The sequence below is a fragment of the Channa argus genome, chromosome 21 (assembly GCF_033026475.1).
Source record: "Channa argus isolate prfri chromosome 21, Channa argus male v1.0, whole genome shotgun sequence".
Lineage (NCBI taxonomy): Eukaryota > Metazoa > Chordata > Actinopteri > Anabantiformes > Channidae > Channa > Channa argus.
Genome location: NC_090217.1, coordinates 6,118,579 through 6,133,485, shown reverse-complemented (window position 1 = coordinate 6,133,485; position 14,907 = coordinate 6,118,579). Strand labels below are relative to the sequence as shown.

Genomic DNA, 14,907 nt, shown 5'->3' with positions numbered 1-14,907 from the left:
TGGTATTTCATATTCAATCAGAGATTGTTTGACTCCTGCTAAAGTGAAGCTCTGCCTGACTGTCCCAGTAGCCTTTTATATGCAGCAACACAGTTGTTTATTGTGTATCAGTTTCAATGAATTACATCATTTTTTTGGTTGTTGTTGTGTGTGACAATTCAAAATCAAACAATGTATAATTCGGACGCTTTTATTTTGAAGGTAACCGCCCAAACAGGAAACTCCTTCTCGTATATTTACATACTTCTCGCTGTAGTTAATATCAGCACAATTAACTTTACTCCCTGTCACTTGAATAAAAGCTCACACTTTTTTTTCATTATAGACGGTGACTTTTATTTTTAAATACAATAAACTAACTAAATTAAATTGAACTAAAATAAAAAATGTATTTATCTAATGAGGGGTTTAAATTTACATTTCTGAGATATAGAGAAATATTTGTTCTGAGTTGGTCTGAAGGTTGGTGGGTTTCAGTTCAACAATTTCCACAAAAATCCCTGCAGTATGAACATCACCTCCCTGCCTTGTCCTCACAATTTTCATTTCAAATGTGACTTTTTGGAAGTGCATGCAAATTTGTGCTGCTGACCTTTCCATTATAACCCTGTGCTCGTTGGAGGTTTCCCTGCGTCACCTCTGGGTTTGAGATAACGACAAACCAGAGGGTGTATTGCCAGGGCAAAAAATGGTTATGTAATTTTATCTAACACAGAAAATACCACAGACACGGACTGCATTCATGTTCTTTGAAAAGGACACTGTTCCTAGTTTTCATGTTCATGCATTAATCTGAATCCATCTGTTCAACTTAAACCACACATGAAATGTAAATAAACCACAAAAGATAGAAGCCACAATTTTTGACAAGTTCTTTTTTATTCGATGGCAGTAAATGATTTAAAAAGATGCCAAATAGTGAAAGCTGATCTGCTGCTTCTGCAAAGGGAGCGTGAGGACGTTCAGTACGGTCCTCTTGGAGAATTGACTTTCTCTCCTGTTGTAGGTGCATTATCAGACACCAAATTGCACTTAGTTTTAGAAGGATGTGAAACAGACTCACAAAAATATAACAAAATAAACAAAAGACATACTGAAATAAACATTATTATCAGAAATGGTGTTAAAGGTGCATCCACCAGTCAGTCAGGCCTCATGCACTACGCAGGCCGTGAGATCATGAGGGAAAGGTGCTGCCCTCCAGTGGTAATAACACGTCACATCCCAACACATGGCTGCACAGGGCTGCACGGTATTAACAGTTTTTAACCATCAGCACTGAGAGTACACAGTGTTGTGTATTGCCTCCTGTTTGTCTTTGGGAAGGTCACCTCTAGTGATCTCATGTTGTTGTGGACGTGATCAAAGTGATACAATAGATTCTGTTGCATTGTGGGAAGTGTGGGATCCAGGATTTTGGACCTTGGGCCTGTACTATGACACCATGTTCCTCTAGTCTTGGCTTATGCAGCAGCAAGAAAAACTTTGCATTTATTCTTTTTTTGAAGAAGTAAATAATACAGCATTTGGAAACAATCCAATTTAATAACACTGACCCCAAATTATACGGTGATGGTTCATGACACGTGCATGTTCCCAATCATCGTTATACAGGTGTTGGTCGAATTCCAAAAAACGACCAGCACTGATATCATTCATATCACTATAATGGCTCAAGATAAGCACGAGCAAACGTATCTTTTCTGCTATAAAGCAATACACTTCAATCTCCCCCCATGAAACTACACAACCACAAACACAGATAAGCCTTTTAAAATGGCCTCTGCTCAACGAGAACATGCTTAATCATTTATGTGTTCCTCCTTTTACATTTGTAAGCCTGTGAGCTGTGCACCAAGGCAGAAGACGAGCTGAAATTACATTAAACACACACACACATATTCACAGATAGCGAATTTACAGAACAGGAAAGTATAAAATCTTGATGCAGAGTGTCATCACCAGGTCACTGGATGTCCACAGTGTCTCACACTCTGATAAAGCCTCTTGAAGGAGAGTTCAAGAGCGTGTGCTGCATCCTGTCTGTGTTAGAATTTAGCAAACGGAATAAAACAAAACAAACTCTCAGACCAGATATGTGCTTTATTCTGGGCACTAATTCTCTGTGTGCCAACTCTTGCTGCAACCTTTCTCCTTGGCCCATCGCAGCACTTATCACCTGGTCAGATAATGTTTTCTGATATCTTTTTTTGGGGGGTGGGGTGGGGCACACTTAGCTGAACCTTAAACCTTATTTGTCATTTTATAATAGGTCCCTGGGTGTTTGCCAGAGGCGTCTGTACCTTTATCTGGCCTCTGTTGCTCTGTCAGCTCCTTCTGATGGTACAGCCTGCCTGTACTGCTGCCGCCTCAGCCGGGACACAAACACACACAAGCTGCACGCACACTAGCACACACCACAAACACAGAGACAGAAGGAGAACAGGCTGCCAGACAGGCAGACGGTCGTACGGAGGGAGACGCACACCACCATGGGCTGCTGCAACATAAGGTGTGGGCTGATCGCCGGGGCTGTGTTTGGGGTGGCGGTGGCCATCCTGGGAGGCATCCTCATCCCGGTGGGGAACAGCATCATTCAGGGGACTGTGGAGAAGGTATGGTGCTGAGTTTCACCCCGAGTTGGAGAATAGGGAGTGACAGAGTGTGTGAATGTGTACGGGAATGATCAAGGTGAATCAGGAGAAACGATGGGCATGGAGGCGTGCGTCTGTTTGAATTCAACTGGTAAACAAGAATCTGTGCAGAATGCCAAGTGTGTCTTGTCTTCATCCATCAAAAGACATCAGCATCTGCGATGTGTTTTTTTTTTTTTTTTAGAGATACTGTGGAGAAAAGCCGAAACTGTGTAAACTATATCTCAGCAGAACATCCACCTTTTTTTCATGTGCCAGCAGGGCAACTGGCCTGCTGGCACATAATCTTGAGGATCTGTTAAAAATAGACTGTCTGTGTTTCTGTGGGGTTTAGGAAGCTGTCATTGAGCAGGGAACAACAGCTTATGACAACTGGGTGTCTACAGGGGCATTTGTGTACAGGCAGTTGTGGCTCTTTGACTTGAAAAACCCCATAGAGGTTTTGCAGTACGGCGCACGTCCGGTGGTGGTGGAGAAAGGACCCTACACATATAAGTAAGAGAGAGTTGTGTGCTTCTTTATGCCTTTCTGAACTGTTCACTTGCTCAATCAGCACTTTGTCCCTTTAATATGATGATGTACAATGTGCAATGTGTTCTTTTCCCCCTGGTTTCATGAGCTCTATCCTCTTACAGGATCAGATATCTTCCCAAAGAGAACATCACATTCAACCCCAATCATACTGTCTCCTTCCTGCTGCCTAATGGCGCCATCTTTGAGCCATCCATGTCGGTGGGAACAGAGGACGATAATGTCACCTCCCTCAATCTGGCTGTGGCTGTAAGTGAGTGTCACCCCACTTTGCGGTGATTCCTGACTTGTCTCTCTGTAAAGCTGTGTCGTCCTGTGGTGGCTGCTGTGGTCTGCAAACACCTCTCGTGGCGGTAGTTCCCAACCTTTCTGGCTTGTGATCTGCTGTGGCCGGTTGTTTGATTAAACTGCATATTGATCTTCCCTCACTTTCCAAAGTTTTATGGGACAGAAAAAGCACACAAAGAATTTCCCACCCTGTGCATTGTTTGTGAGAGAACTGTAGGGAGCTGGTATTGTACAGTAGCAGTGTCTAACTTATATAATAATATATCATATAAAAAATAACCCATACAGCAGGTATCTATTTAAAATCCTATTTATGCATATGCAGCTCAGTGGTGGACCTCACACCTAACACCTAAAAGGTCCCTGGCCTTTCTGTGTGGAGTTAGCATTTGCTCCCTCTGCTGCTCACCCACTAAGAGCTGGGATACGCTCCAGCCCCCTACGACTCTAAACAGGAGGGGTGGGGAAAGCTAATGGATAGATGGATATACAGTGCATCCAGAAAGTATTCAAAGCAATTAACTTTGTCCACACTTTGTTATTTTACAGCCTTATTCAAAAATGGGTCAAATTTATTATTTTCACCAAAATTCTACAAACAACATCCCACACTGACGATGTGAAAGTCAGTGAACTCTGTGGCATGAATGTTAAATGTCATGTCTGGAGGAAACCAGGCACCGCTCACCACCTGGCCAATAGCATCCCTCAGAAAGCACGATGATGGCAGCATCACGCTGTAGGGATGTTATTCAGTGGCAGGAACTGGGAGCCTAGTCAGGATCAAGGGAAGGAAGAATGCAGCAAGGTACAGAGACATCCTTCACGAAAACCTCTGATCTGAGATCTGAAAATGGCTGTGCATCGATGCTCCCTATCCGACCTGATGTGCTGCAAAGAAGACTGGGAGAAACTGCCCGAAAATAGGTGAGTCAAGCTTGTAGCATCATACTGAAAAAGGCATGAGGCTGTAATTGCTGCTAAAGGTGCTTCAACAAAGTATTAAGCAAAGGTGGTGAATACTTATGTTCATGTGATTTTGTTTTCTTTTTTCATTTTCGAAATTTGATCCATTCTGGAATAAGGCTGTAACATACAAAATGTGGAAAAAGTTAAGCTCTGTGAATACTTTCCCGATGCGCTGCTGTGGTTGGCTGCCAACTATCTTTGAAAATAGCACCAACCTGACAATAAAAGCTAATGCAGCGAGCTAATTGCTGTGCATTTCTTTGACAAATGCATATTAGGAATTTCACCAGATGCATTACAGAGGAGTGCAGCCCAACACATTTCCTAGCATTAAATAAATCAGTGTTGTTTCTAAAGAGGAAAATGTGTCAAGTGACTTTTGAGGATTAAAAATACAGACAAGACAATAATTGTTGCAGTGTCACTAAAGACATAAAGTCGGCCTGGACATTTAAACACACTGACCTATTGCTTGTTATCACTCAGGTAGACGTGGGCAGACAGCAGCTGTAGGCAGCAAATCTCTGGGCAGAGTTCAAGGTAATTGCAGCTATAAAGCAGCAACAAAGCAGACAAACGGAACAGTTTAAACATTATATAACTGTCGTTATATTATTATTCATTAATATTTAAAACATTCTTATGTTTTATTTTGTGGTCCAGGTTACTATTTCAGATTAAGAGGCAGGGCACCTCCACAGATCCATGAATCTGAAGCCTTCTCGTCACTGTAGCTGAAACTGGCATGGAGGCAGGGGATGTACCCATGGAAGGGCTGCTGAACCGGCCAGGCCTCTGAACTCACTGCGGCCTACTTACTGTATTTCTTTGTTTGATACAGTTCAGTCATAGACACAAAGTGACCTCAAAGAGATAGAGCACACAACAAGCACAGAACAATGTAAAATTACTCAAAAACGACCTAACTGTCCGAAAGAGCAGCAAAAATCCATAAAACAGGCACGAACGTTTCACAAATAGACACGAAATGACAAAAAACAGACTTCAAAGCTCCAAAAAGCAAACGCCGTGCTACCTCAGAATGATGGGAAACAAAAAACACGACACAGACCCATGTCCTGCCTCTGCCCTGGGGCCCATTGCATGGATCGTATACCCACTGACATTGGTGACACCATGTTTCATCCACACATAAGAGAAATCAAATATGGACTCCAGAAAACTCAAAAGCTCATTTTATTATTGTCCCTGACGTGATTACGTTTCCGCATCTTTCTTGATTTTCTGTCTCACGCTCATCTAACATGTTTCACCCAAATGTTTTTCCACACCTGTACTTAAAATGGTGATGACCGTTGTTGTCTGGAAATTATGAACAGCTTGGAAATCATAATTTAACAACATCAATCTTTGTTTATGGTCGCAGTGTATCTGCTTTCTCCTCCAACTTTGATAAGCTCAACTGTAAGCAATACTGAAAACAGCCCGTGCTTGGCAGTAATTGTGTAGCTCCAGAGCCATAAAAGAGTCTCATTTTCTGGCTTATCTCCTCGAGCAACGCTAGCTGTTGTGTGCACAGCAGTTTCGCACGTGTAGTGGTGGGACCTCACTTTTGCCTTTTAGAGCTGATCACCAGTCATCACCAGTTAATTGTTTATTATTTCCAAGGCTTTTCCGAATGTAAAGATGTTGGTTTTTCTGTTGTTGCTTTCCTTCTCTTCAGGGAGCCTATTCAATGGTTCCACAAGTGTTTCATCATGTGTTGGAAACTCTGATAAATAAGAACAAGGCCTCCTTGTTCCAGCGCCGTACAGTCAAGGAATTACTGTGGGGTTACTCAGACCCAATCCTGAATGCGACGGTTGGCCTCTTTGCACCTGTAAGTAAAGACAAACGCAGCTTCACTCCCACACACAAACTCAGTGACACCACACAAATCCCGACTTTATTCGTTTACGAAATGAATACTTCCCCCAGTACAATGGTACCTATGATGGCTACTACAACGTCTACAGTGGAAAGGATGACATCTCAAAAGTATCAACCATTGATAGGTGGCGTGGAGAAAGGTTAGTCTGACACATTGAACCTGGATTCAGTAAAAAGCGGTGAAATTTCCTCTGACACGTCCAATTTTGCTTAACAGGAGCTTACATTTCTGGGACGACCCGTACTGCGACATGATCAACGGGACGGGTAGGGCTCACGCCAGAACCCCACTTACAAAATTTCTGCAGCCTTACACAAAGACAAGTAACTATTCTGACCTGATTTCTTCTGCTCTTTTTCTCAGATGCATCCTCCTTTGCTCCCTTCATAGACAAGAAGAAGCCGCTGTATTTCTTCTCATCAGACATCTGCAGGTGATGATGAAATGTTTTATTTTGAAGTAGCATCTGATCTAATTTTACTGTGATGTGCCAATTTTTACTGGGCCACTAGGGGAACCGTGACCTTTTAGACCTTCCTCTCAGCTACCACTAGAGGTCAGAACTTCCCAGTTGCAAAACAACAGTCATGAACTGGAGTCTGTCTGAATTAAGCTGCACAGCAGAGCCAAAAATTGGTGAAGTCAGTGGTTGGTAGATTCTTGAAGAAGCTGTGTGCTGTGCTTGTCCTTAGGTCTGTGTCTGCTAGTTTTGAGCAAAGCATGGATCTGAAAGGGATTGAGGTGTACCGCTACACCCTCCTCCAATCCACCCTGGCCTCCCCTACAGTCAACCCGGACAACCGCTGTTTCTGCAGAAACTTTAAGAGCACCAAGAACTGCACCATGGCTGGAGTCTTGGATATCAGCTCCTGTCAGGATGGTCAGTTTGCCTTTGGTTTGCTGCATCACAGTTTCACCCATAAGGTTCTTCTACTGCTTTATTATTCTCCTTAGCAAAGTTTTCTCCTCATCATCTGAACAGGAAGACCTATCTACATCTCTCTGCCCCACTTCCTTTACGGTAGTCCATCCTTGCGAGAGGACGTTCTGGGCCTCAATCCCAGCGAAGTGCACCATAACACCTTCTTGGATGTAGAACCTGTAAGAACTTCTAAATGTTTATCATTGGGATTTTTCACCCGATTGAAAGAGTTGCTTGCATGGACTCCCCTTGACCCCCCTGGGGTCCCCTTGATCTGGGCTTCTGTTTGTGTCGTGATTAATTCTCTTAAAACACACAAAAATAACTAAAAGCACATAAATATTGTTCAATAGTTGCACAAAATGAGCAGACATGGGCACAAAATGTCAGAGCCAAAACAACAAGGTGCCTCATTTGTAGTCATTCTGGGTCTCTTAAAGTCTGGGGGTCCTCTAATGGAGGGATGGGGGATGTTAAATGTTTTGTGGTATTTTCCCACCAGACAACTGGATTTACCCTGAGGTTTGCCAAGAGAATTCAAGTGAATATGATGTATGGGCCGTCAAAGGTCATCACGTAAGTTTTGCTTCACCTCTTAACATGTTTTGTAGAAATATGCATATTTGCATGGTCAACACTAATCTACCACACAACAGAGTGGTGCACTGTATGCTAATTGGGTGAACTCTTTTCCTGCAGGGTGCTTAAAAAAGTCAAGGATTACACCATTTTCCCTCTTGTTTGGCTGAACGAGGTAAGATGCAAAAAAAAAAAGGAGCCCTCAGTCATGAAGTGTGTTGTCGCGATGCATGTTAATGAGCCTCTCCTTCTCGTGTGCTACCAGACGGCTGCATTGGATGACGAAACAGCAGACATGTTTAAGGAGGAGCTCATCTCCCGTATCCAGATGTTGGGCATATTACAGAAAGCGCTTTTGGGCACAGGGTTGGCCATCTTTGTCCTGTGTCTTATCTCCTATTGCGTGATTAGGAGGAGCAATAACCAAGTCAAGGTTGCGTGAATGAGCCATAAGTATCTGTGGTGTGTGTGTGAGAGAGCACAGTCCATATAAGCTGCTATGGGATATCAAATCTTTTGATATAGACTTACATTACACATTTTTGTAATTGTAGTGTTATTATATACTGGGGGGGGAATACTGTGATTTTTGTAAAGCTGAAGAGCTGAAATCCTTGGCCAAGTATTATTTTAATTGCAAACACTGTAACATTTACTCAATCAGGGATCAAGTGAAGGCTCCTCTGAGCTGTCAGGTTGCCCTTTAGATCTCCAGGAATAGGTTTGTCTGACATCCCTTATCAGAAATGTACTTGAATTATATTCTTGCAAATGTTCTGATCCTTTGCCAAACTACTGTCTTAAAAATGAATAAAAGCTCCAAAAGTATGAACGCTTCTCTGTGTGCCCCATCCAGAGTCAGATTAGATTGTTCTTACTCTACACCAATCTATCAGCCTCTATCTACTCTATAGCCCACTCGCTGTCTTTGCTATAGCTGAGGCTGTGCTGCTGCTGAGACAAACCACTGCACTGTGCACGATAAAGCAAAATTATTCCCATCAATAATAAAAGAAGTGTAATAAAAATACACTGGGAATAATTACGGTTATGTGCCTGGGTTTGTTTAGTGGGACAGCTGTATTTTTGCCAGGCAGGAGACTTCCTTTTTTGGTTCTATGGGTTTGAAATGACCCTGGATGGCCTCCTGGGTGTCTTTTTTTTTTTTTTTTTTTTTTTTTTGATTCTACTGTTTGGCCTGAAGAAAGGAGTGTTTCACTGGAATTAAACCAGACAGCTCCTACTCCTGTTTGCAAACCTGGGGCACCTCTAAGAGATGGGATGCAAGTTTTAGTTTTTCAAATGAAATGGTCAAATTGAAACATAACTGATCAATTATTCTATGTAGCTTCAGTTGCTTTCTCACATTTAATAGTCTACATCTCCCAAAATGACAAACATTTGTTTAACAGCAAAACAACATTATGTCACAGCAAGTAGACAGAGAGATGATGTAGTGGGTAGTGACAGAAAAAGAAAGTTGATACAATACCAATCAAAATGTCGACTGATAATAAAATACATTCATCTGAACAGATTTATTCAGGCTATCATGACATTAATAAATAGAAATACTGGAAATACAAATTATGCCACGGTGAAGTTGACATCATGCTGGTCACACAGCTTTATCAAATGTGAAGCAAAGATCTGGAGAAACCTAAAAGTCTTTTCTCAAAATGAAAACAACACTGGATATCTCTGCAATTTGCAGATACAGTCGGAGTTATTTGGTGAGATATGCTGAATTTATACACACACAACGAACACATTTTCACAAAACCTGGCACAACATTAAATTAAAAGGATGGAACAAACAGATACTCTGTACACAAGCAACAAATAATCGCTATCTACATGAAATATGCTTCTAGAAAAAAAAGTCGCCAGTTACCATTTCTGAATTATAACTACGTCTGCTTTGCAGTGCAGACTATAAAAAGTGTGGATCCGAAGAAGGAAAATTTCATTTTTCAACACATACCTCATGATGTAAACTTTATATTTTCAGGCAATTAAAAACTAAAATGTGCATATCTGCTGGTTTGGTTTCTTAAATCCGGTCCAGGCAACACATAATGTAATAATCTGACATTTAGAGAGATACATTGTCTCACTGGCTCCGGCTTTATGATCTTTAAGTCGTATGCACATGCTTCTGTGCTGCAGGAGAGATGCACAAATACAACACGGAGCTGAACAGCAGTGAGGCACCTTCTCTTACTGTATGTTTGATGGATGTGCGACAACTCACACCGCAGTTCATATTCTACTATTTCTGTTTGGTTAACATTAGCACTGGATTATACACTTTTCAACGGGACCACCTGAATTTGGAGGTGGCCACAGAGCCCAGCCGTCTCTTTTGTTAAATAGTTAAACTAGATACCAATTTAATACTGATGACCATGTGAAGGGACACGCACTGTCAAAGTATCTCATTTCTGTCCCTTTCTAATTAACACCCTTAAGGTTATTGTGAGTGAGTTAATATCCTGCTGGTCCAATTTCCCATAATCCCACATTTAAAATACGACAAGATCATTTAGCATTGCGGCATCTCCAAGAATGTTTTATCGTAGGACATATCAGCAGTTCATTAGCGGCCCTCCGAGCGCCACCTGTTCAGTTTGTGTTGTGACCGTGACAGCAAACGAATGGCTTGTGGATGGCTGTGCATGTGATTTGGTGTACAACACATCACATTCATCTGGTCACAGTACCTCATGCAAATAAAGGGGATATTTTCGACGAACAGCTCCCCACAACCATGTCCTCATCTTACTGCACATCCACAGTGCACAGTGCGGTCTGAGTTGAGAGATGGAAAATGAGGAAGTGGGTGGACAAACAGAGGAAGGAAGTTTCTGAAGTCGTCGGCTCCCCGTGTCAGACCTCTGGGAGGTGATTCCGCCGGTTGCGGCTCTTCCTCCGGTCCAATAGGGGCTTCAACTTGGCCAGGTCCCCTCTGAGAGGTCCAGGTGGCTGAGGCTGCTGCTGCTGCCTCTGCTGGAGCTTCTGGAGCTCCTTTCTCTCTTTGCAGTATTGTTGCACAGCCAGGCTCTCTGCAGGACTGAAGGCCGCCAACAGGACCTTAGGGTGCAAAGAGCTGGCCCACGCCCACGGGGACTGCTGCTTGTCTGTTAGCATGCTCACCATGGCTTCGCTCAGCACGCGCAGGCGGATCTTAGCGACGGTTCGCTTGAAGCCGTTCTCGGTGGTCAGGCAGTAGTACAGGCCCTGGTCGGACAGCTGGACGGAGCGGATCAGAAGGCCGTGCTCAGTGGAGAGGACGCGCTCGCTCAGCTTCACCTGCAGTGGGCAAAGTTGGGTTGTGTCGTGATTTGATGAAGAACACTGGAGCAGAAATCCAAATATACAATCGAAACAATCTCATCTTGATCAAAACTTTATGCATTATGCTGTGGACTTTGAAGGCAGCAGATTGCGCCTTATTTGAACATGAGATTTTGGGGCAATGTCCTATTATGTGCTTTAACTTCGGTATTGTACTTTAATTTATTAATATCATGTTTGCATTATGTATTTGGTTTATAGGAAACTGTGGTGTCAAACCGGGCGTGTTATATGTGAAAAATAACTTTTTCAAACTCAAATAACGATGAGACACACTTACTCACTATTCACTCCTTCCCCACTGACTACTTTAGAATCAGCCAGGTTGGAAAAGACTCCAGTGATTATATACCCAAAACTAAAGTGATTTATTTTAAGACCAGTTTGTATTCTCTCATGAGGAAATGGCTATAAAACGGCCATTACTCTCAATTCGCTCCACAGAGGGGAGAGCGAAATCCATAAAAGATTTGTCTTTATCATGCAGGCGCTCTGTTGCCCAGCTTTGTTCAATCTTTCACAGCTTTTTGCTGTTGAAGCAGTGTCAGATATCTGTTAAATGTTTCCTCGCTGAGCATCCAGTGATTGGTCAAGGCCCATATCATGTCTGATCTGTGTCGCCACCCATTATGATGCTCCGCTGCCAGTCAGTGTTCCCTGTGTCATTCCTCAGGCGATACAAATCCCAATCAAGCATGAGCTCATTTGATTACTATGACATGTTTAATATTTGATGTAATATTGAACTCTGTCAGCGGCACCCTGCAGATCTGCAAAAGGACATTTAGTCAGTTCAATCTGCTCCACTTTAGCTTGTCATAAACGAGCAAGAGTGGGCTGTGATGATAATCTTTGACTGCTTTAAATGTCAAACTGACCTCTTTCCTCCTGTCATTGTCCCTCTGAATCAGCCAGCGAATAGAGGCCTGGGGAGACTTGGGCAGGCACTCCAGGAAGGTGGTATTGTTTTTCACACCGTACTGCGTCATCTCCACTGCATTTCTGTAGGCTACACCACACAGACACACACTCAGAGTCAGGGGAGGCACATCATGCGTCACTTGCTGACAGACACAGAAGCCCACAGATGGACTCGGATCTGCCTCAAGTCCCAACAGTGAGACTGAAATGTTGACACAAGGCTTAGTCCGACACCTGCAGCGGCACCCGACTCCACCCACACGTCTTCTGTTTCCACACAGCAACTAAATAACCTTCGTTCCATTGGACCAACTCAGTTTCATGTCATTTACAGAGTCGTTTCCGTTGCACCCAAATGATTCATCACTCAGCCGCCTGTATGACAGGGCTGTGATTAATTAGTGGTAATAGCCATATGGTTGGTTCCCCGAGCTCGTGTTAATTTAGAGATGTAAACGGTTCGTGGAAAGAGAACACTCAGGGGAGCAAATCCTCTCCTCTCATTAAACCGCGTCCATCCTGACGACAGGGTGAATTGGTCGCAAAGTTTTTGTGCACCAGAGAACAACAAAACCCCAGAACACACACGTAAGCAAATTCTGCTACAGCGCAAGCTGCTGTGGTGTTTTAATTCATGAGAGTTTAACTGTGGACATGTTATGGGCAAGAATACATATTTGCAAATACACATTTAGGCATCGAAAGCTGCAGAGCTACTTAACACACAAGTTGTCCTACCCTCTACAGTATTTCCCATCCAAAAGACATAGGGAAACATTAACATTCATTAGGAGGTGAAACCCTTGCCATATATGGAATGACAGTCTTTATTTAGCTCCGTTTTATTATCTGCTTTTCATTTATGTGCTAACTCTGGCCACCGTTTGATGCTGGGCAGGTATTGCACTGGACAATGGATTTAAACTGCCTGCCATTGGGAGGATGATGAGTGCAATTAGTGAGTCATAAAACCATTAAAGCATTTTGCTAAAAGAGACTAAAAGGCAGCATGAGGCTTCGGGCTTTCTGTGGGTTTGTCACTAAGAACAACAGCCTTCACTTTATACAAAGCCAGGGCGGAAAATTGTGAATAGTGCATCTTTAATTACCCTTTAGATTGAATCCTCTGCACTGAGTGAGTGGATTTCCATGGATAATGTCCTGCCTCCTGCTCCTCCTGAAATAAAAAAGAAAGAAAGAAATGAGCACAAATTTAAATCCAGAAAAATAAGGAGACACAATCATAACAACCTCTCTTTTTTCAGCTGTGGTAGGACCCGTCGCTGCCAAAACAATGTGAGGAAAATCTGACTGCGTAATTCCACTCAGCGGCGCACACTCATGTCTAACAGCTTGAGGGAAAGAGCACGTAAACAGCTGAGACATTTCAAAGACATTTTCTGCAGGAAAACAGGGGCCGGGCTTTTGTCCCGCGACCAAACTAAACTTGACCTGCGTCTGACTGGAACGTCAAAGAGCCAAGCGGCTGCTCCTTAAAGGGATCAGAGAGGTACTGGTTTAGAGGTGAGGTGCATCTCGAACCTCGTTGGCTGTGTTATGTCTACACGGAAGCAGAATTCTTACAAGGAAGTTTGTACTGAACGATTCCAGTTGTGTGATCTGTTTGGGTCTTGCACGCTTTGAGCTGTTGATTGTTGTAAACTGATGAGTGCAGCTCTGTATATCTGACAATCCCAAAAGTTTCTCACAGCTAAATGGGAGAAATTGGTTGCACTGTTTAAATAGCTGCACTGTGCTAGTGTTGCTGTACATGTATGAAATTTTTCAACAGGTGTCTTTATGAATTGGTTCCCTAATCAACACCTGGTAGTACTTAATAATAATAATAATAATAATAATAATAATTTGTGGTTGCATAGCTTTATTTTCTACAGTGCCAACATAAAAAGTCCTTGGACACCAAAGCTTTGTACACCCCTGGAACTGGAAACCTTTGTGTACCTTTTTCCAGTGGGATAGAAGCGAGAGCAGCTGAGGCCGTCCCAGGCGCAGTAAGGGTCTCTGGCGAGGCAGCAGTCGGCGCACGCTGAACCGTAAGCGCGACACCGGTGCAGGGAGACCTGCGAGACCCCGAACTCCGAGCTGACATACAGCTGTTGCTGCAAAGTAAACGGTTCAAATGTCAGCTGCCCTGTTTGTCTAAGCAAGTGGCCGGCTGACAGGAAAATGAGGCAGAGCGCCGAGACAATTATGCTCTATTATTTCCTTTCCTTTGGGAAGCTTAGCACGGCTTTTCCCTCTTTCATGCCTTACATGTAAGCCACAGACAATGAGCAACAGTAAAAGTGAGGGAGGGATACTTACTTTTTTTGAGGATATTCTCAAATTTGTCACGGGAGCTTGGTTCTGAAAAAACAGCGAGGACCAAGTTGAGTTGACACTTATTTCCATAAAACTTTTAAAGCCATGGCAAAAATAGATCATTAGCTTTCTTTTTATAAATTTGAGACAGTTTCTATCATTCTCAGGTCTATAAAGAAAATAAGCTACAGGGAGCAGACAGCAGCACCTCTAAACTTACTAACTGACATCTTTTTCTCATTTCTTTTGTACAAATACACACAAAACATGATGTAAACATCAACACAGTGAAAAATACATAAATAAATAGATACATTCTGAGATGCTTCTTGATTGAGAGCAGTGATGGCAGCCATCTAAGACCAGTTTCTCACCAGATGTCCTTAACCTTTTATTAACTCATTCCACATTTTCTGCATATTTTGCAGAATAAATGTGCTCTGACTGAAGCTGCTATGCTCCAGATGCTGTGG

The 14,907-nt window shown here is 42.8% G+C and overlaps 2 protein-coding genes and 1 long non-coding RNA gene across 5 annotated transcripts in view; 2 read left to right on the top strand and 1 right to left on the bottom strand.

Annotated features, from left to right (window-relative positions):
• The first annotated feature begins 2,312 nt into the window (after positions 1-2,312).
• Positions 2,313-8,662, top strand: cd36 (CD36 molecule (CD36 blood group)). Its single transcript, XM_067490267.1, has 12 exons — positions 2,313-2,615; positions 2,989-3,149; positions 3,290-3,434; positions 6,127-6,282; positions 6,381-6,472; positions 6,550-6,599; positions 6,697-6,766; positions 7,026-7,213; positions 7,316-7,434; positions 7,758-7,831; positions 7,955-8,009; positions 8,100-8,662. The coding sequence occupies exons 1-12, from the start codon at positions 2,493-2,495 to the stop codon at positions 8,274-8,276; spliced, it is 1,410 nt and encodes a 469-aa protein (XP_067346368.1). The 5' UTR covers positions 2,313-2,492; the 3' UTR covers positions 8,277-8,662.
• On the top strand, positions 3,441-6,120 carry LOC137106656 (uncharacterized). Its single transcript, XR_010911986.1, has 3 exons — positions 3,441-4,400; positions 4,929-4,982; positions 5,106-6,120. It is a non-coding gene; the product is annotated as an uncharacterized lncRNA (long non-coding RNA).
• A 677-nt stretch (positions 8,663-9,339) lies between the features above and the next one.
• sema3c (sema domain, immunoglobulin domain (Ig), short basic domain, secreted, (semaphorin) 3C) overlaps positions 9,340-14,907 on the bottom strand; it is a 38,726-nt gene continuing 33,158 nt past the window's right edge. For all 3 annotated transcript variants that reach the window (XM_067490264.1, XM_067490265.1, XM_067490266.1), the window contains 5 exons: positions 14,438-14,479; positions 14,075-14,232; positions 13,222-13,289; positions 12,070-12,200; positions 9,340-11,146 (listed from right to left, as the gene is read on the bottom strand). In XM_067490264.1, the coding sequence (XP_067346365.1) occupies positions 10,724-11,146; positions 12,070-12,200; positions 13,222-13,289; positions 14,075-14,232; positions 14,438-14,479 (822 nt within the window). In that variant the 3' untranslated portion in view covers positions 9,340-10,723. The remainder of the gene's footprint in view (positions 11,147-12,069; positions 12,201-13,221; positions 13,290-14,074; positions 14,233-14,437; positions 14,480-14,907) is intronic.